The 20113-nt window shown below is 57.5% G+C and overlaps 1 protein-coding gene across 13 annotated transcripts in view; it reads left to right on the top strand.

The window, feature by feature from the left end:
* The first annotated feature begins 1206 nt into the window (after positions 1-1206).
* GJB6 (gap junction protein beta 6) overlaps positions 1207-20113 on the top strand; it is a 37785-nt gene continuing 18878 nt past the window's right edge. Inside the window, exons 1-6 of one of the 13 annotated variants that reach the window (XR_004953258.1) lie at positions 1207-2174; positions 7163-7433; positions 10357-10438; positions 12174-12387; positions 12796-14158; positions 14954-18604. Coding sequence is in view for 2 of the 13 variants with exons in the window: in XM_036228342.1 (XP_036084235.1) it covers positions 10313-10438 (126 nt within the window). In the remaining 11 variants the exon portion in view is untranslated. Of the gene's footprint in view, positions 5079-7162; positions 7434-9141; positions 9789-9847; positions 10537-12173; positions 12388-12795; positions 18605-20113 lie in introns of those variants that run through there. The other 12 variants (XR_004953257.1, XM_036228346.1, XR_004953256.1 and 9 more) reach the window with 12 other exon arrangements.

Raw genomic sequence — 20113 nt, 5'->3', positions numbered from 1 at the left:
GTACACAGGGCCACATGAGCCTCCAGTCGCTTACTCAGAATGAATCACTAGAAGAGAGACCAGGTGGACAGATGGGAACTTTCACGAACCTGGATTCGCGTTGCCAGCGAGCGCTGGGTACGGCACAGCCCGGGCTCGATGCTTCCCTGGGATTTCGTAATGGGACTGTTTTTATTGTAACTTGGCCACCTGGACTTGGGACTGGTTTCTATTGTGTTTTTCTTGTCACTGGCATTACATTGATCACACCTCCCACCTGTCCATGGGCCTGTGTGCGGTCCACCTGCCTAGGGGCTTCCTGGGACAGTGGTGGTGGCTAGGGACAATGGAAGGTGACACCCCGTCCACGGCACACAGCACTCCTGACCTGGAGGCCAGCAGGGCTTCCTGTGACCGAGGCTGAGTCACCACCGCAGCCAGTTGTCACGTAAGCCACACAGGGCTGCCTTTCTCTAACTCCTGGCCATGTTCATCCGCAGCGTGACCCGTGAGGCCAGCTGGAGTACAGGGCGAGATTAGCGAAGGGCAGTTCCGCCCTTGCTGGATGGGCGGCCTTCTCGTTCAATGGCGAAAGAGAAGGGAAAGCAGCGAGCCGTGTGGAGCTTCGCCTGGCAAACTGATGGATGCCCTTGGCGCTTTTTAAAAACCACATTCGGGCCGGACCAATAACCTGGCGCTTGTAGACAAAGTGCAGCGTTTGCAGGAAGGTTCCGCCGATCCTTCGAGCGCCATGTTATCATTGAGCTTCCTGGGGAAGGTATCATGTGACAGCATTGGTAACAGAGTATTTTATGTTTCAAAAACCTCCATCTCGTGTACAGAGAATGGTTCGTAGGGGGCGACAGGGACCCCAGAGCCCTGCAGAGGGATCGGTTAGCGACGCGACGGGCTGGGACAGCCGCAGCGGAGGTGGACAGACGGACGGGGGCACCGGTGTTCGGGACACCCCACGACAGGACTGGCCGGTGCATAGGGCGAGGGGGGCGCTGGACGCTGGGGTAAGGAGAAGAGCGAGGGAGACTCGGGACGACCGTGGCCTCGCGTGCTCAGCGGAGGAGGCCGAGGCGGGGGACGCACGTGGGGCGGGCGAGACTCCCGCTCGGGCCGCGCCGGGTCTGAGACGCTCCCTCTTTCTCCCCCAGAAGGCGAGAGATGCCGCGGCGCTGGCATCAGGTCCAGAGACGTCTGTCACCAGGTGTAGGGGCCGCGTGGACCCGGAGCCGCCGCTGCGCACCTGGCGAGTCCGCGTCCTGGCCGCCGCCCTGACCGGCGGATTCGTCCGCGCCGCGTCCTGCGCGCGAGTCGCCGTGTCTCGTCTTTGTTCCCTCGTTCTCTTTTCTCTTTATTCCTTTGGGTTCGTTTTATTCCCCCGTTATTTCCCTTTACTGGTTTGAAGGCCCTATATTTTGTTTTTGTGCTTTTAATGATCATCCTCAAATGTTTTGGGGATTCTAAAAATTGGGGCACAACATAAAAAACACAAATCTATCATCGCGACCGTTCTGAAGGGTCCGGTTCGATGTCGTTAAGTACCTTCCTGACCTCGCTCAGAAGCGCGCTGAGGAACTTCCTCTGACCCGTCTTCCGGTTCAGCGATCACCTCTTCACCTGCACCTGATTCATTACTGAAATCGTGCAGGAACTGTCCATTTGAATGACAACGGCCTCAACTTCTAGAGGTTCTATTTTTCTTCAAATCTGTCTACCCTTTTCATTGCGGGGGAAGCTCGTTTTGTTCCTGTTTTAATTCCTTTATTCATGTTCTTCGTCATTTAAAACGCACTTGTTTGGAAGCCTTTCGCCCTCCCAGACTGAGAGCGCGCCTCTGTCATCTTCCTTTGCAGGTTTCCTAGTCTGAGTGGCCCTCCTTTGACTCTCTTCGCATGACTTTGAGATGTTCTTTGCTTCCGCCGCAATCCTGCGTCTCAGGGAGGAGCTGCGGTGCCGGTCGTTGGCTTTCTGAGGCCCCTGAGCTGTCGAGAGCCTGGCGGGCACAGCCGTGGCCGTGGGCTGGATGTGAGGGGGCCCAGGCCAGGCGTCCTCTGCCGGGCGCCAAGGCCGCTGCCCCGTCTGCCTCGGGCCCCTTTGGCACTCGAGAAGAGGATCACAGTGGTGTGAAATTCAGGGACCCCACGCCCTTGATTGTGCCTAACACCCCACTTCCGACCAAGCAGGTAAATCTGAGATATACTGGTAAGATATTTGTTTCACAAAGTAAACACAAAAAAATTATTTAAAAAAAAGAGATCCCTGATCACATTAAATGAGGATTGTTTTCAGTGGGTCTCTATATAGAACAGCATGGTCCAGGTTTGTTTTTTTAAAAACAGCTTTGTTGAGATACAGGTCACGTACTGTACGATTCATCCCGTTAAAGTGTAAAAATTCCGTTTTTAGTTCTTAGGACCGTCCCAGAGGTGGGCGGCGGTCACCACAGCACATCTTGGGACGTTTTCGTCGCTCCGTGAAGACGCCCGCTTGTTCCCCCCACCCGCCCCTAGCCGGCTCCCGTCTGCGTGGCTCCGCGGCTCTGGGCGTCTCGTGCGGCCCGAGCTGTGTCCCAGGGGCCTCTCGTGCCTGCCTCCTGTCACTTAGCGTCCTGTTTTTGGGGCCCCCCGACGCCGTAGGGCACATCAGACCTTCCTTCCTTCTGGTGGCCACACACTGTTCCGTTGTGCGAAGAGCCACGTTTTCAGCGTTTTATTGCATTATTAGCTCACACGTACAGCACATTGCTTAGACGTTTACGTGGTTTATGCAACGACCCCCTGCTGACTGCATCTCCCCGCCGGCTCTGCCCCCGGCCACCACAGCCCCGCTGGCCACAGGCCCTGTGCCACGCTCTCTCGGCCTCCGACCTGGCTCCTGGAAGAGCCACCGTGCATTTGTCCACCCCCTGACTCTGTGTCGACATCACAGAGGTCGTCTCCACAAGTCAAAGTGCCGTTTCTCAGCTCACTGTTCCAGTGGGAAAAGCACACCAGACTCGCTTCGGTTAAAACCTGGCTCGTGGCCCGTGCCCATGGGCACTGCCACACCCGCTCTGCCCTGTGACCGCACGCCGCAGCAATGCCAATCACGGGGAACAATGTCCAATTAAGGGAGCACACCGACGTGAACAGGAACCTGCCTTGCCTTGCCACCCTTGTCAATCAGGCTTTAAGACCTACCCTGGGGACAGGGCCAGCCACCCACCAGCCACGGCTCCGAGAGGGCCTGGTGCTTTAGAGCGTGACTCAGTGTTGTTCTTTGTGCAACGTTTCTCTAATTCAATAGATTGACCTTAGTCATAGGGTCAGGTAGTGACACAAAAAGCATTGATTCTGGTTCCCGGTTAAAGCTCCAGCTCGGGCCCATCTGTGCACCGGGTGCGGAGGTCACAGTGTCTGCTCAGCGTCGGGTCAGGACGCGTCCCCACAGACCTGACGTGCCTTAACCTGGGGGTGCTTAAAATGGACGCCCAGCGTCTCTCGTTGACTTCGCCTGCCCTTTGCCTCCAGTTTACATGGCTCGGTCCACCCCTCCCTCTCTCCAGGCCTTGGCTGAATTAAGACCTCCACTAAGCCCCCCCGGGGGGTGGGGCTTGGCTTCTTCTGCGCCTCTGCTCCGTCTCCTGCTGCTGGCCGGGTGGTTAAGGGCGGTGCTGCCCGTAGACATTGCCCGTGGATGAGCCAGGCTCAGCCCCAATGTCCCCGTCCCCAGGCGTGTGCAGATAGGGTCACGGCCAGCACCCGGCTGCGCGCATGGAGGAGGGAAACACAAGAGGCTTGTTCTCTGGACCGCAGGGCTCTGCGCATGTTTGCCGAGCGGGAGAGTGTCCACAGCTAATATTTGGATGGGCCCAGAGTGCATCTCCCCCCGAAGCCTGCCCAGCCCTGGAGATGAGGGGCCTCGCTGTGCCCACAGGGAGCCTGTTTTCCATCCTGTTTTCTGCAGCATCTTGCAGAGGGAGCGGCTCTGGGAGGGAGGGAGGCCTGAGGCGTCTGAGCCTGGGGTGCTTTGAAGTGCACATCTGCCCTGGGGCCCTCGTGCCCACTCACCCCACCCCTGCCAAGGACAACACTGGCCAGTGGGAGTGAGGTATTTGCTGAGCCCAGAGCCTGGGCCCCATGGGGCTTTCCCTGGTCAGGAAGGGGGGCCAGGGGGACAGAGAAAAGGCACTGGGCACTGCTCTGGGAGCCCCCCGCACCGTCGGGGAAAACCCACCTAGCCGTGGCCGGCTGAGGCGCCCACCCAATGAAAACGCAGCAGACAGAAGCAGGACCGAGCAGGGCGTCCTGACGGCCCATGTGACACCCCGCAGGTCAAGGCCCCCCGCCCCGCCCCGCGACCGCATGGAGCAGGAAGGAGGGCAGGGGTGGCACCCCCCAGTTCAGCGGCCGGCAAGGTCTCATCCACGGGCAATGCCCACGCGTGAGCTTGCGTGACACCAGGTTGTGGGGCTCGTGGGGCTCAGTGATGGGGTTCGGAGCCCCGTGGACACGCGAGTGCATTGCCTCTCAACAGTCGTCGCGTTTCCGTAAGCTTGTTTTTCTAGTCGTCCGTCTTATTAGGTTGTAGAAGTCACGTATGTCTTGATCAACTTTCAGACTTACCTAAATGCAAAAACATGTTATTCCAGGTTCCAAGGTGGAAAAACCCTTAATTTTGCAGAAAATATGAACACCCCAAATTAACCTATCAACTTTTGACGTGATCGCAATGTGATTCCAGTTTAAATTCCATCTGTGCAAGCCAGTGTAAGAGCATTTCAGCCAAAGTTGTAAGCGAAGGCTACGTTTCAAACACGTTATAAAACTGTAGCAACAAAACAGATGGTGCTCACGTGGAACCTTCTAGAACAGGGGACTGGAGTAAGAAATTTCAAAATGAAATTAGCCGATTCAGGTGCTCTAATGAGTTGGCAGTAAATAGTGTGGGAATAACTGATTCTGTCGCCTGGGAGTCCGTCATCTGAGTCTTTCGAGGACCCGGCCTAGTGGACAGGTGTCCACCCTCCCACAGCTGGATTTACACTTGAGGAGAGACTGGCCCTTCTCCCAGGGGAGGAAAAAAAGCCAACCGAGGGCCACGTGCAGGTGAAAAGTCGCTTACAAAGAATTCCCCCGTGGCTTTTTTTTTTTTTTTTAAGTTTCCAAAATAAAGGATTGCAGAGGATTTAATTCAGCACCTTTACCAATACCACTTCAAATTCCACCGTGACGAGCTGAGTGCCTAGAAAGGAAAAGAAAACCCCCGAAGAGGTTTATGCAGAGCGGGTGGGAACGCGGAGGGGGGGCGGGGGCTCCCGGCGGGCGGACGCAGGCAGAAGAGCCCAGCAGGTGGATGAGCCCGGCGGGTGGACGAGCCCGGCCCCCGGACCTGCGCGTGCGAAGCCGCCCCACGTCGCACGTGTTTCGCCGGCCGCGGAGCGCGGGGCAGCCGGCGGGGAGACCTTGCAGATGGCGGGGCGGCCCCCGCCGGGGCCCAGCCGCTCCCTGCCCGTCCCCAGCGCCCCGCCGTGTTGCGTCCCGACGCTTCCGCAACGCCTCGGCTGCCGCATCCACCCGCGTCGCGTTGGTGGCAGTGCGGGTGGCGGGAGGGACCTCGACTCCAGCCGCGCGGGCCACCAGGCGGTCCTTCTGCTCGGTCCCCGTCACTCCCGTGGCCCGCGGGCCGCCCCCTCCTCCCCGGCCGCCCCCCACTCGTCCCCGATGCCCGGCCCGGTTGAGACGCATCTGTCCTGCCGTCTGTCACCGCGTCCGCCGCGGGCGTCTCGGAGCCGGAGCCGTGACTCTGCCGCCGAACCTGGCGCCCCGGGAGCGGGGGCCAGCCCGGCCCTTCTCGGACGCGCGCCCCCACGACGCCCCGCACGGCCCAGCCAAGGGGGGGTCGGGGGAGGAGGGGGGGACCCCCTGCTGCCGCGGGGGGGACGGCAGGAAGCGGGCGGCGCCGGGCCCCTTCCGCGGCCTTTGCCAGGAGTCGTTGTCTTCGCAGGTCGATCCAGAAGGTGGGGGGCGAGGGGGCGGCTGTGTCCTGAATGTGCCAGAACCCCCGTCGCCAGGAAGGACGGCGTGGGCGGGGACAGGCCCGTGGCGGCCCGCGGCGGGAGGGGCGCAGTGCGCCGCGAGCCCCGCCGCGAGCCCCGGTGCTGGAGCGCGCGAGGGGCCCCCGGCCGTGGGCCTGGGACCCCGGCCCTTCCCCTTCTCAGCGCGGCGTCCCGGGACCGCGGGAAAAGCAGCCTCGACGTAAAGCGCAGGAGCGACACAGAGCGCCCTGAGCGTGTTCTCTGACCCCGCGTCTGCCAACCCCGGGCGCCCTTGTCGGTGGCAGGCTCGCAGAGCTGCGAGGTCCCGGAGGGGCCCCGGTGCCACGCGGCAAGTGTCCGGCGTGCGTGCCTCCGCCTGCACGCAGTCCCTGAGGTCCCCGCCACGCACCGGGGTGCTCGTCCCCATGGCGCGACCGCCGGGCCCTCAGCCGGCGCCGCGCCCATCTGCACCGCCGCCTGCGAGCACCGTCTGACTGGGAACCTGTCTGCCATCGCGGCTCTCGTCCAACCCTGACCTCCTGGGGAGACAGTGGGTGGGGGACAGAGACAGGAAGGGAGGCAGCAGGGGTCTCAGCCACCGGGGTGGCAGGTACCCAATCCTGCCATCGGCTCCAGCTCCACATCCACGTGAAGGCTAAGGAGAACCCACCCCACCCAATAGTTAATTTACTCAACAGATGGTTGTCGAGAACCTACTATGCACCAGGCCTGCTGAGTGCCCTGGACCCAGCTAGAGAAGTTCATAAACCAGACTTTTTGTCACTCAGCATAGGCTGGATCAACTAGCTACCTAGTTAGGTAGATGATAAATGGATGGATGGATAGATAGGTAAGTAGGTAGGTAGGTAGGTAGACAGACAGACAGACACAGATAATAGATAGATGATGATATAGATTGATGACAGATAGATGATAGATGATAGATGTAGGTGAAGGATAGACACATGGCGGACCCACCGAGAGCCCATGGCACTGGCTGGCCCGGTGCCACTCGGAGCTTGCGGAGCCGATGGTGACGGGGTCGGAGGTCGTGGCCACACTGACAGTCCTGGGCTTTCCTTGCCGCCGTGGCCGTTCCCGGGGTGTGGGCTCTGAGAGTCCCGTACAGAATGAGACCCGGGGTTCCCTCCACAGAACCTGCTGGGGGAGGAGACCGAGGACATTTCTCCACATCTCACCACCCAGGCTTAAGGAAAAGTGCTCGTCACATCTCCTGATTACACCGAAGTCGTCAACCAGAAACGCACTGGCAGCTGAGGCTCGACTCTGCCCTGCCCCCGGTTCTACTGCAGAGCACAGCACCGAGGCAGGTGTCGGGAGACCTGGTCAAGCTGGCTCATGACACCAGGTGAATCACCTAAAGATCGCTGAACCTCTCATCTGTGAAGCCTGCCTGTCTGGCAAGGTAGTTATTAGGGCTAATGATGATGATAAAAACTCCCACGGGTGCTGGGACCCGCCCTTTGCAACACCCACCTCAACCAGGGCAGCCTTTGTCACCACCAATTAAGACGAGAGCCCGAGGCTCAGAGAAGGGAGGCTGCCGCTGGAGGCCGCCGGCTAGGAGATGTGGCTGTGTGGCTGTGGCCGCGAGTGTCTCGCCCGGTGGGCACGCTCCCAGGGGCTCTCCAGGCACCCGCATGGCTGGAAACCCTCCCCACAGCCGGTCCTGCACGCCCAGGGGAGCTGGCTCTCCCAGCAGCTCTCAGGAGCCCAGGACAGTGGGCAGCTCACGGCAGGTTTTTCTGGGCACAGAGATGGGGGCAGCATTTCCGTGGGCGCCTCCCCTGCTGGGCACGCAGACCTCCATGCTGGAGACGCCGTGTGTGCATCCTGAGCTGTTTCCTTTGACAGGCACAGCATGCACGCTCACACGCACATGCACACCCATGCGCACTCACACACATGCACAAGGCACACACGCACACACGCGTGCACTCATAAGCACACACGCTCACATGCAGGCACACATGCATGCACTCATGCATGTCCACACTCACATGCACACACACATACACACTCTCACACATGCGCACACATGCACATACATACAACACGCTCACACGTGCACTCACATGCTCACACGGCATGTGCGCACACACACTCACACACATGCACTCACGTACATGCTGAGACACACACACACACACTCATGTGCGCACACACACAGGCACCAGCCACCTAATCACAACTATACGTTTCTGCGAAGTGGCCTACGTTGACCTCTCCAGGGCCGCAAACTGCGGCCTCTTTAGGACCCGGCTAAGTCGTGTCCTACATGTAGGTTCCACAGCAGCAGCGAGCCCAGGGGAAGGCCAGACCGCAGGCCGAGGGCGAGCAGTCTCCTGCACCCGGCCAGCTCTGGGAGGTGGCACGTTGGGTGTGGTAAGGTGGCACCAGAGGCCACCACCACCATCACTCTCCCTCAGAAGTCTGGGCCTTGAGCAGAACTTCCCCAGTGCGGACGCGCTCATCCCTGTGCCTGCAGACCTCACTGCGCCGGGCGGGACGGGGGGGCAGCCTGCATGTCCCCACTCCTGTCCCCTCCAAAGCGGAGGCTCACAGCCTTCAAAAAGTAGGTGGTGAGAAGACAACTATCCATGTCTGCCTCATAAAACTTTTGAGCTGATCATTAATGAAATAACAGGGTGAGACACGGGACTGGTGACAAGACCCGCCCCCCTCCCCGCGTCCTCCGCGATTCTTTTGGGGGCCCTACGTGACCAGGGCAGAGCAGAGCCCACGTCATGGCGATGCAGCAGGGCGAAGCCCCCGGGTGTGGACTGCGCCCGGCCCCCCAGAGGGGGTCCCTGCTTGGTGCGGGCAGGACTTCAAGTTCTATCCAAGGGGAGCCGAGGGGCGTGTCCCGGAGAAGGACAGAGCGTGGCCTCTCGGGGTCAGAGGCTGGGCCTGGGTGCGGGGCAGGCTGGTCTACATCTGCTTCCGTCCAGGGGCAGGGAGGAAAGGGGGAGAGAAGGAGGGGAGGGTCAGGGAGGACGGAGGGAGGGAGGAGGTGCGGGGAGGGTGGCTTCCTGCTGGGGAAGGGGGAGGACCCAGGCCTTCGGTTAAGGCCTGATTGGCCTTCAGGTACGGACATGTCACTTCCTCCACAGCTGTCTCCCGCGTCCCCAAGGCAGCGTGAACTGCCACGCGCCCCAGGACCTGAGTGGCCCCCAGTCCACCGCACACAGCGAGCAGCCCTGGCCTGGAGCGCCTTCGGTACCTGGTGCTCGGAGCTCAGCTGGCTCGCGGAAGGCGGCGATACATTTGCCAAATTTGTGGGTTTTTAAATGATATTCCTACTACAAAACGAAACTGCCAAGAGTCAAAAGGCAGCAAATGACACCCGAATTCACGTTCCAGCCACTGCCGCCGGGAGACCAGGGCCGCGCAGACTCGCTGGGGCTCTGACGCGCCAGGGGAGGTTCTGGGGCGCTGCCCCAGCCGTCTGGGCAGAAGGTGCCACGGTGGGCGGCGCTCCAAGGGGCGCACGCCTGCCGGGCGGCTCTGAGCCCAGCCCTGGTCTGGTGTCCGCAGGACCCGGACTGAACCCAAGCATCAGTCGCAGCGCTAGGAGCATGCGAGACCGCGCCAGGGCCGGGCGTCCAAGAAGGACGAAGCCGTCGTGTCAAGCGCCCGCCGCCCCGCGTCAGAGTTTGCCGTGACTTTCCCAAGGCCACGGTCCTGGGGGCAGGCGCCTGGCAAGAGACGGGAGGTGGTCCACGCTGGGGCCGCAGATGCTTTGGACCTTCCGCCCAAGGTCGGGGCAAGAGCACAGCGTGCCCCCCCCCCCCCGTTCTAACTAGATCAGATCAGCGGCCAGTGTCCCCTGCTGAGAAGGGGCGTTGCAGGAGGGCTCACTGTGCTGGCTTTCTCTTCCCGGGGGCCGGGAGGTGTCACACCATCAGGCCGCTTTTGCGGCCTCTCAGTGTAGACGGAAAGCAGAGGCATGTGCTCCCGGGCTTCTCCGCTGTGCCTGAGAGCGACAGCACGGCCAAGCCACCCCCAGACGTACAGGCACCCCAGGGACTCTGTCGGAGGTTTGCAGTCCACACCCTGCTAGGCAGGGCAGCCCTTGGGACTGGGGCCGGAGGCACCCCTACTCACGTGGGGGCGGCCCGGACTGATGCCAGCCCCGCGCACGTGAAGCACTGGCCCTTGGGGAGAGTCGCTTGTCCCTGGGGCGTCGAACGTACTTCCGTTAGGGAGGGGGAGGTAACAGGGACCTGCATTGCTTGCTGTTTAAAAACATTGGAAACTAATCCTGTTTTGCTTTGGGGTGAAATGACGAGTAGTAATCGGAGCTCTCATGTTCTTGGTCTCGACAGCACATTTTTGCAAGGACGTGAACACCAAGCAAAACACAAACGGACGCGGAAAATTCCGCCTAACTCAGCAGCATCTCTAAAGGTAACACAGCAACAGAAACAGAAAATTCCAGCGCACACACCGCGCCTGCGTGTGACACGCGCCGCGGACGCCCGCAGGTGGGACGCGCACGCGCCGCGGACGCCCCCAGGTGGGACGCGCACCTGCCGCGGACGCCCCCAGGTGGGACGCGCACGCGCCGCGGACGCCCCCAGGTGGGACGCGCACGCGCCGCGGACGCCCGCAGGTGGGACGCGCACGCGCCGCGGACGCCCCCAGGTGGGACGCGCACCTGCCGCCGACGCCCCCAGGTGGGACGCGCACGCGCCGCGGACACCCGCAGGTGGGACGCGCACCTGCCGCGCGGCCAGCCTTTCCGTCGCCCGCTCGCTGCTCTCACAGGTTTTTTATCGACAGCGTGACCGGGATGTCATTCTCGTGCCAAACAGTCGCCCTTCCAAGTGCACGGCTCAGTGGTTTCTGTAAGGGTACAGTATTAACTTTTTTAAACTGGGGCAAACCAATATTTAACATGACATTTTCCACGTAAACTGGTTTACGTCCGCGAGTGGCGTTACGAACGTTCGGGCCGCTGTGCAGCCGTCACCGCTGTGTTCCCGAAACGCTGGCATCGCGCGCACGGGAGCTGGGGCCACCCTGCTCTCCCGCCGCGCCCGCTCTGCTCCCTGCGCGTCCGTCCGTCCCCGGGCCCCCGGTCCGGAGTGTCCCCGGGCCCCTCGGCGTCACGCGTCGCTGCCAGCGCGAGTCTGACGCGGCTCCTTGCTGGGCGCGCGGTCTGCGTCCACTGGCGCCCCACGTCCTGGCCGCGGCTCCGGCGCCCCTCGGTCCCCAAGACAGGTGCTGCGGGGCGCGGCCACGCGCAAGCTCGGCGGACGCCTGTGCGCCGGCTCTCGGCTCGGCGGTTTTAGCGGGACTCCCGGGAGGGGCTTCGCTGACTGTGCACTTAACCTTCGGGGAACACGCCGCTTCGCGCCCCACCCGCGGTGCCCAAGGCCCCCGTTTTCCCTCACCGCCCCTGCTGTGCGTTCCCCCTTCAGTCGTGACCGCCCTGATGGGTGCAAACCGGTTCCCCGTGGCGGGCGTGACTCCTGCCTCCCTGGTGGCCGCCGAGGCTGAGCCCCTTCTTGAGAAACGTCCGTTCCTGTCCTTCGCCAGTGTTTGAACGGGTTTGTCTTTCGGTGGCGGGACAGGACCATCTCTGGGCTCCCCCAGGTGGCTTTTTCACTGTCCCGATCATGTCCTTTGATGCATTTTAACTCTTCACACGTCGTTCTGGAGCTCAGCAAACTGTCGGTACAGGCCCCACGGAGCGGCGCCACGGGAAACGTGGCTGGGTGACATTTCCCTCTCAAGTCACGGCGGATTTGCCAACTCCTCGACGGACAAGCCCGGGGGGCCGTGTGTGCTTCTCTGCGCTGCGGCCGGGGGACCCCGCTTTTTCGTTGGAACACAGAGGGCTCCTGTTCCTTGTCCCCAAGCCTCCCCGCCGCCCTCACGCCACCGGCTGCCAAGCCCTGTGCTGAGGGAGGACGTTTTCGTGTCCGAAACCGCGATGTGGCAGAAGAACGTGTCTTCGCCTCGTGATTCCCGGTGGTGGTCTTGCCGGCTCTTTGCGCCCAGACTCTCCCCCGACCGCGCTGCCCGCGAGTTTTCAAGCTTCACCCTCGATACTAAACCTGGCGGTTTTCTTCTTTCCTGATTTTCTCTCTCTCTCTCTTTTTCCCCTGCACCGGGGTGTCCACCAAAACTCAGGAAGGCGATCCTGCTCAAAAAGACGCATTCTGAGCAGGAGAACACACAGGAGAAACCTTTTTCAGGCGACTCCCGGCATTTGCTCAGGAAAGAACTCGGCGAGCCGCGTGAATCCACACGGGAGACGCTTCGGCGACTCGGGGACCCGTCGCGCACATCGCGGCCTCCGCTCGGTCTCAGGCGTCTCCACAGCACGCGGGGACGAGGCCAACTTCCAGGTGTGGTAATCGCGGAAAGTACATCTCTGCACATGATCCGCCGTGCAGGGGTCACACAGCCAGCTGGCCCAGAGGTGAACGCGGAACGGGGCTCAGACGCCTCACCTTGTAATCAAGCCCTGCCCCTGCTTATTACAGTAATTAGGCCACGGGCAGGCCTTGGGCAGATGGGAACGGAAGCCTCCTATCTCCCCCAGCATCAGGCTGACTTCACCCGGGAGTCGGCAGCTGGCTGCCGGGGCGGGGGCCAGGGGAGGGGTGGGAGCGAGTGCTGGGCTGTGCCCCCGTCTGGGCCTGGCGGGGGGCGGGGGGCAGGCTGTCCCGGGACAGGGCCCTGAGCTCATCGTAGGCAGGGCCGCCGCCCACCTGAGCACCTCCCCCAGCTCACTCCTCTCGTCCCCACGCCAGTGACAGAGCTCCGCTCAGCCCTCCGCCCACGCGAGCCCGACTTCTGGGCCAGCCTTGTGCAGTGGCCGTGACAGGGAACAGCAGAGCAAGAAGGCCCGTAGGACTTCATATCCCGAAAAGACGCAAAACCTGACTTTCTGGGCCCGACAGTCTCTCCGTCGCGTGATGTTGGCATCGCCTTCTCCTGCGATGTTTTCCAACCCTTCGACCGTGACCGCCAGTGAGAAACGTATTTTGTATTGTGGCCCACCACACACACACACACACACATACACACACACACACACACACACACACACCCCTAAACCGAAAAGTACACAGAACAAGCCCTTGCAGTCAGCCAGGCGCCCTGGTATTTTTACTCTATTTAGAAGGTCTGGTTGTGACCCACGAAACTGATCTCGAAGCCCTCCACTGGGCTGTGCTCTGTTTGGAAACCAGAGACTGCTTCTCCAGGAGGGGACGCGGTGGGGGTCCCCACTTCACCCTTCAGGCTCCGTTAGGGCTGACTTTTGGGAAGTTGCCCGACTTCTGGGATTGCTGCATCATTTTAGACAGACTACGACAAATCAGAACGGGCAGCCATTCACTCAGGCCCGACCAGGCCTCCCCTGGGCAGGAGGAGGCACAGGCCCCCCAGGACCTGTCCTGGCTGCCGGCAGCGTGAGCAGCGGGGTGTGGCTGGGGCTAGTCTGCTTATTCTGGGGCTGACACAACTCGTTGACTAGACTCTCTGTTAGAGCAGTTTTAGGTTTACAGTGAAATTAAGCAGAAGATACGGAGATGTCACATACAGCCCCTGTTCCCACACATAATAGTCCCCTCCCCGAAATCATCAACACCCCCACCAGATGGTACGCTTGCGACTGCAATCGATGAACTGCCATCGACTCACCGTAATCGCCAAAGTCTGCGGTTTACATTAGGGCTCGCGCTTGTAGTGGACTTTCTGTGGGTTCGGACAAGTGCGTGATGACATGCGTCCACCCGACGGTATCACGCGGATTATGGCACTGCCCTATGTCCCCGTGAGCCCTCTGTCCACCCCTCCCGCCCCGAGACCTCCGACGGCCCAGAATGTCGCATGGGTGGAGTCACACGGCCTGAAGGTCACATGGGTGGAGTCACACGGCCTGTAGCCTTTTCTGATGGGCGTCTTTCACTTGGTCATGTGCATGTCCAAATTTTTTCATGGCTTGATGGCTCGTGCCTTTTCAGCGCTGACTGACAGTCCCTGGTCTGGAGGGACCACGGTTTATTTATCCATCGCCTGCTGGAGGACGTCCGGTCTCCAGAGGGTTTGGCCATTGTGAACACATCCGTGTGCAGCTCTCTGTGTGGACACACGTTTCAGTTCACTGAGGTAAATACCGAGGAGCATGATCGCTGGCTCTTACGGTCGGAGTGTGTTCAGTTTTGTAAGAATCCACCCACCTGTCGTCCAAAGTGGCCGTGCCATCTGTGACCTCGCCAGCAGCGACCGAGCATGCCCCACGTCCTCGCCAGCACGTGGCGTGGTCGGCGTCCGGGTCGCGGCTGTCCCGATGGGTTGCAGTGGCGTCTCGCTGCGGGTCTGGTTTGCCTTTCCCCGATGACCAGGGTGTGGAGCACCCTGTCACGGGCTCACCCGCATCTGCGTGTCTTTGGTGCGGTGTCCAGTGAGGCGTTTGGCTGGTGAGGAGTGTGAAGCCTCTGCTCCTAATGGGGGAGCTCCGTGTACATTTTTCCCTTTGGTTTTGAGGCCCCGCCCGATTCCGGGTCTTTGCTCCGGGTGGGACTTCCGGCAAGAGCCATCTGGGGCCCTCTGGGCCGTCCCCTCCTGGACCTTTGCCATGGAGCAGGTGTTCAGCTAGTTCTTGGTTCCAGTTCGGGGATTATTCCCTGTGTAGTGTGTTTGTCATGTCCCGGGAGGAGGCGAGTTCAGGAACTTTCTACACTACCGTCTTGAACCACCTCATTGTTGAGTTTTAAGAGTTCTTGGTGTAATGCAGACAGATCCTTTACCAGATCTGTCTTTTGCAAATATTTTCTCCCTGTCTGTGGCTTCCCTTTTTATTCTCTTGACGATATCTTTTGTCTTTTCTGTCTTAACGAAATCCAGCTCATTTGTTATCTCTTCCACGAATTGTGCCTTTAGTGTTGCATCTGAAAACCCTAGGTCACCTGGATTTTCTCCTGCGTCATCCTCTAGTCACATGACACATGTAGGTCCGTGGTCCTTTTAGCGTTGATTTTGCGAAGGCCGGATGGTCTGTGTCCAGGTTCGTTTCTCTCGCACATGCACGCCCACTCACCCCAGCACCGTCTGCTGAGCTGGCCGTCACTTCCGCGCCGGTGAGAGGGCACGTTCTCGCCTTGTTCCTGATGGCCGTGGGCCAGCTTCGGGCTTCTCACCGGTAAGTTGGATATTAGCTATAAATGTTTTGTAGATTCTTTTTATCAAGTGGAGAAAGCTCTCTATGTTTAGACAACTGGGGGTTTTTATCATGATTGGGTGTTGGACTTTAGCAAATGCTTTTTGTGCATCTGTTGGTATAATCATATGATTTTCCTTTTTGGCCTCTTAATGGGATGAATTAAATTAACTAATTTCGGTGTTGAACCAGCCTTGGATACCTGGGACAAATCCCACTTGGTCATGGCGTGTTATTTTTGTACATTGATGGATTCGATTTACTAATATTTGTTGAAATTTTTTGCATCTGCGTTCATGAGAGACGCTGGTCTGCAGTTTTTTTTTTTCCCCAGTGTCTATTTGGTTTTGTCGTTAGGGGGATGCCGGCCTCTTGGAATGAGTTAGGAATTGCGCCATCTGCTTCTGCCTTCTGGAAGAGGTCGCAGAGAATACGCATCGTTTCTTTCTTACGTGTTCGGTAGAATTACCCAGTGACCCCTCCTGGGCCTCCCAGTGCTTTTTGCTGTAGAATGTTTCTAAAGGTTGAACCTATTGTGTTAATGGATACGGGCCTCTCTGGGGTACCCATTTCTTCCTGGGCGAGTTCTGGCGGTTCGGCCCGTTCCGCGTAGGGCACCGCATTTGCGGGCGCGGAGTCGCTCACCGTATTGCTTGATCATCCTTTCGATGTGCTTGGTTTCTTCCGCGACGTCTTCTCTTTCATTTCTGATTATCATTGTTATTATTATTTCTGATTTTTAGTGGTTTCCTTTTTCATATCCGATTATCATTTTACTTGAATTATTGGTAATTTTTGTGTCTTCTCTTTTCTTCTTAATTAGCCTGGCTAGAGGCATATTGATTTTCCTAGTCTTTTCAAAGAGCCACTTTTGATTTCATCGATTTTTCTCTATGGACTTTCTGTTTTCAGTTTCATTGATTCCTGCCCTAATTCCTGTTTCTTTCCTTCTGCCTACGTGGGATTAAATTTGCTCTTTTTTTTTTCCTCGTTTCCTAAGGAGGAAGCTTGGGCGATTGATTTCAGATCTTTCCTCTTTTGTAACAAGTGCGTTCAAGGGCACAGGTTTCCTCTAAGCGCTGCTTCCCCTGCGCCCTGCAAACCTCGATGAGCTGCGTCCGTGGGGAGCTCCTGTCCGTCAGCTCTGTCACTGGCAGTTGCTGCACGAGCCACTCTCCACAGCGGCACTGACCTTCTCCTCGCTTGTCAGCCGCCCACGAGCAGGGTCACGCCTCGGGTCCTGTCATCGCTAGGCCCGTTCCAGCCCCGGAATCTTCCTGTTGGAGGTGCCGCTCACGGCCAGAAACGACTCGGCCTCCTCCCCTCTCACGTGGTGCGCCCACTGAGCCCGCTCTTCCCCTTCCTAGGGGTTTCTGTGTCGTCACTTCTGCCAATTCCTCCGGTCCCTCGTCGCCCTCCTCTGAAGGCAATCACCCTTCCCACTCAGCATTAGACACTCTGGGTTAAAGCCGTCGTGAGTCGATCACAATCCAAGTGGTACTGTTCCTGTTTTCTGCAAATCTCATCATCTCGTGTCACACCACAAACAGCGTGAGTAAAAACGAGCAGTCTAAGTGGATGGATTATGGATTGCTAACACAATTATCCATTGAGGAGGGTTTTCCCCGTAAAGAACTCTGAACAGAGGTGGTCAGTGCCTGTCAGTCAGTGAGGGAGTTTCCGGAGTTGGATGACGGCCATATTCCCATGCGGACCTCCAGAGAGCCATGCAGACTGGAGGCGGTTCCCAGAGCATGACGGAAGTTCTAGAAAGCAGGACAGGAGTGGGTCCTAACTGCAAACAGGATCACATGCCGAAGAAAATGGTCCGATTAACGAGTACCGCTGAGGAGGCGAGTCTTGAAGACGCTGGCACGTGGGGGTGGACAGACCTGCGTTCGCGCCTCGACCCAAGGCGACAGGGCTCCGGCGTCCATTTTTTTAAGCTCCTTTTTCAAATGGAAACGAAGGCAGAACGCTGACTAAAGCTGCGGTCAGGAGTCTGGAACCCGTCACCCAGTCCCATCGACGGGCGGTGACTCCGAAGCCCCCTGCGAAGAACCGCGAAGATGGGAGGGCGTCCGGAAGCCACCAGCCTGAGAAACCCACCCGACCGCCACTGTCGTAACGGCGTCAAGTGCAAGAGTGCTTACTGAACGCTTGTGCCCGGCAACCTGAATACGTGCGTGGAGTCGCACCGCCTGAGGAACAGCGGAACCCGGGCACGCCCTCCTGCTTGTGGTTTCCTTTCTCTAGGACACTTTCTCAAATTCGTATCTTTCGAAGTGACTATGCGCCTTTGCTTTCGTTTTTCTGGACTCCAGCACCCAGACACCCCGCGTTAGGAGCTTCCGTGTTCCCCTCTTTCGCGCCTCTCTTAATAATTCAGTTAGTTACTAAATGTCTAATAAATAACTATTATTCTTACATATTTACATAGGTACGTATGTGATAGGCAACTGGAAAACAAATTAGAATAAGGCATCATCTCTGACCCCAAGAAGCTTGGAGCCTCATAGAGCTTAAAACTGCTGGATAAGAAGTTTGCACAGTTATGGGACCCCAGAGAAGAGATGTCTAAATCAGCCTGATGGCAATAAGCAGAGGTCAAGGAACCCTTTCTGGGGAAATGACATTTGGCTGAGTTTTGAAAGAAAAACAAGATTGAGATAAAATCAAATGATTCACAAGAAAAACGGGGCAAAGTCCAGACCGTGGAAAACTTTGTGCTCTTTCCTCTTCCGTTTACTGGACATTCTCAAACAGGCGAAGCGCTCGGAATGGGGAGCACGTGGGTACTTGCTGGGGGGTTCGGCCGGGGTGGCTGGAAGGGGCGGCACAGGCAAGCTTGTTGGGCACTGGAACTGCCCCATACCCTTCCTGTGGTAGCAGTTACACGGTCTGTTCCTGTGTCAGAATTCGTAGAACTGACCACCTCCTAAAGATCAAACCTGCTGTGTGATCAAAAAAATGTAATGTCCTCTCGAAAATGTAACTGACTGGCCCAAGGTCGACCGTTCAATGCATTAGGGGAAAAATGATAGTCGTTTTCAGTGTTTTCTTTATTTTTGCTAGTTACTTGTCAGTTTCCTAAAAATATTAATTATATCATTAGTTTACCAAATAGTGCCACATTTAGCATACATATATACCTTTTTAATTGATCCCATGATAATGATGTGTTAGAAAGTTTGACTCCCAGGTAAAAATAAGACTGATACATTTTCATCTTTCTAAACCTTATATCATTTTGCAAAATGTAATTTGGATTTTTAAAAGAATAACTATAAATACTTTAAGCTCTAGAATTGTTATAGTGTTATTTATCAGTAACTTTGCAATGTGACCTCTCCAGTGAATGTTTTTAATAAACCATATCGCAGTTACGAAAACTATTAATTGGATCTCTTAATATCAGTAACAGATATTTTTAAATGAAGATGCGCAAGATAAGATTAAAATGGTATAAAAATATCCGTCGACCCTCATTTTCCGCAGCGGTCCTGTGGCTCCGCCGCCAACACTGGGTTAGCGAACACGGAGCGCCGCCCCTGGCGGAGACAAAGCCTCGGTGCCTGTGAGTATCCAGTCACGTCTTCGTCGACGAACCAGAACTCAGCCTGTCTGATGCGCGTTTCCATTCGAGGGCACCTCATTACCACACGTCGCTGGCTCGTGGACAGGTGACTCGCGGCCAGCAGCACTGCCTCTCGGGACACGCACGTAACGCACGTGTTTTCTCCATAGGCCGCGTCACGGCCATCTCAGGCGCCAGGCAGCGCTCGGCGCTGTGCGCTCTGGGGACATTTTAAGTGGCACAATTAGTTCCCGCCAAAAAACAGAGCTCAAAATGTGGGCAACCCAAATGGTTTGCCACCCTGTGCATGACCTCAAGTGACCGTGAAATGACCACGAGTGACCGCGAAATGACCTCAAGTGACCGCGAAAGCGCCACATCGGAGAGCAGGCGGATTCGCAAATTACAGGGTCCACAGACAATGAGAGCTGACTGTTTCTGGGGCTGGGCCCAACAGAAGTGTCCGAGGCCTCCGCAGGGGCTGTAAAACCTGACCGGGACAGTGAGGGACCGAGCTAAGCGGAAGGGCGCACCATGCTCCCGCTGGAAAGAGGCAGCAGCAGAGAAACGTCGTTTCTCCCCGAAGCAACACGGCGTAATCTCAGGGTATTTTTTTTGTTAATGAAAATCGAAACGCTAGTTCTAAAACGTACATGGGAATGCAAAAGGTAAAGGATCACCAGGGTGCTCCTGAGTAAGACTCGCCTGCGTGGACTGGCTCCACCGGTCGCTGTGCCGGCTCAGGGGTTGTTGCCCAATGGAACGGCGTGTAGCCGGAGAGATGGGAGGCGCGTGTGAACGCTGGGCTCGTGACCCAGAAAGCATCGCGAACAGAGCAGTGAGCAGAGGTGTTGTTGTTGTTGTTGTTGTTTAAATAAATGGTAACCGATTCGCTATCCAAAAGGCAAAAAGGAGCTCTGACCCTTGCTTCGTACCATAAGCAAAATCGTTCCAGTTTAATTGTGGTTCTAAATGTGACAAGCAGAAGGACACCGGAAGCATCAGCCATACGAGAAAAAATTAATAGGTTGGACTACTTTAATACTCAAGTATTTACTTCATACCGAAATCACTTAATCTCAGTAATTTATTTAATTCAAGATGTAAATGAAGACTTTGGCTCATCGAAAGACACCATCAGGAGAGTGAAAAATCCCCAGTGCTGGAGAAGGTATCTGTCACACCAGGACACATGCACGTTTTTAAACAGACACTACAGATGGCCAATCCACATTCGGAAAAGGATCAACCTCATTAGAATGCAAAATCCGGATTAAAAGAAAAGATCATGTTGCATTTATCACACTCAACCAGATAAAAAAGCTGA

This window comes from Rousettus aegyptiacus, unplaced genomic scaffold (assembly GCF_014176215.1).
Source record: "Rousettus aegyptiacus isolate mRouAeg1 unplaced genomic scaffold, mRouAeg1.p scaffold_m13_p_11, whole genome shotgun sequence".
NCBI lineage: Eukaryota > Metazoa > Chordata > Mammalia > Chiroptera > Pteropodidae > Rousettus > Rousettus aegyptiacus.
The sequence above is the reverse complement of the archived record's forward strand: the minus strand, read 5'-3'. Positions and strand labels throughout refer to the sequence as shown.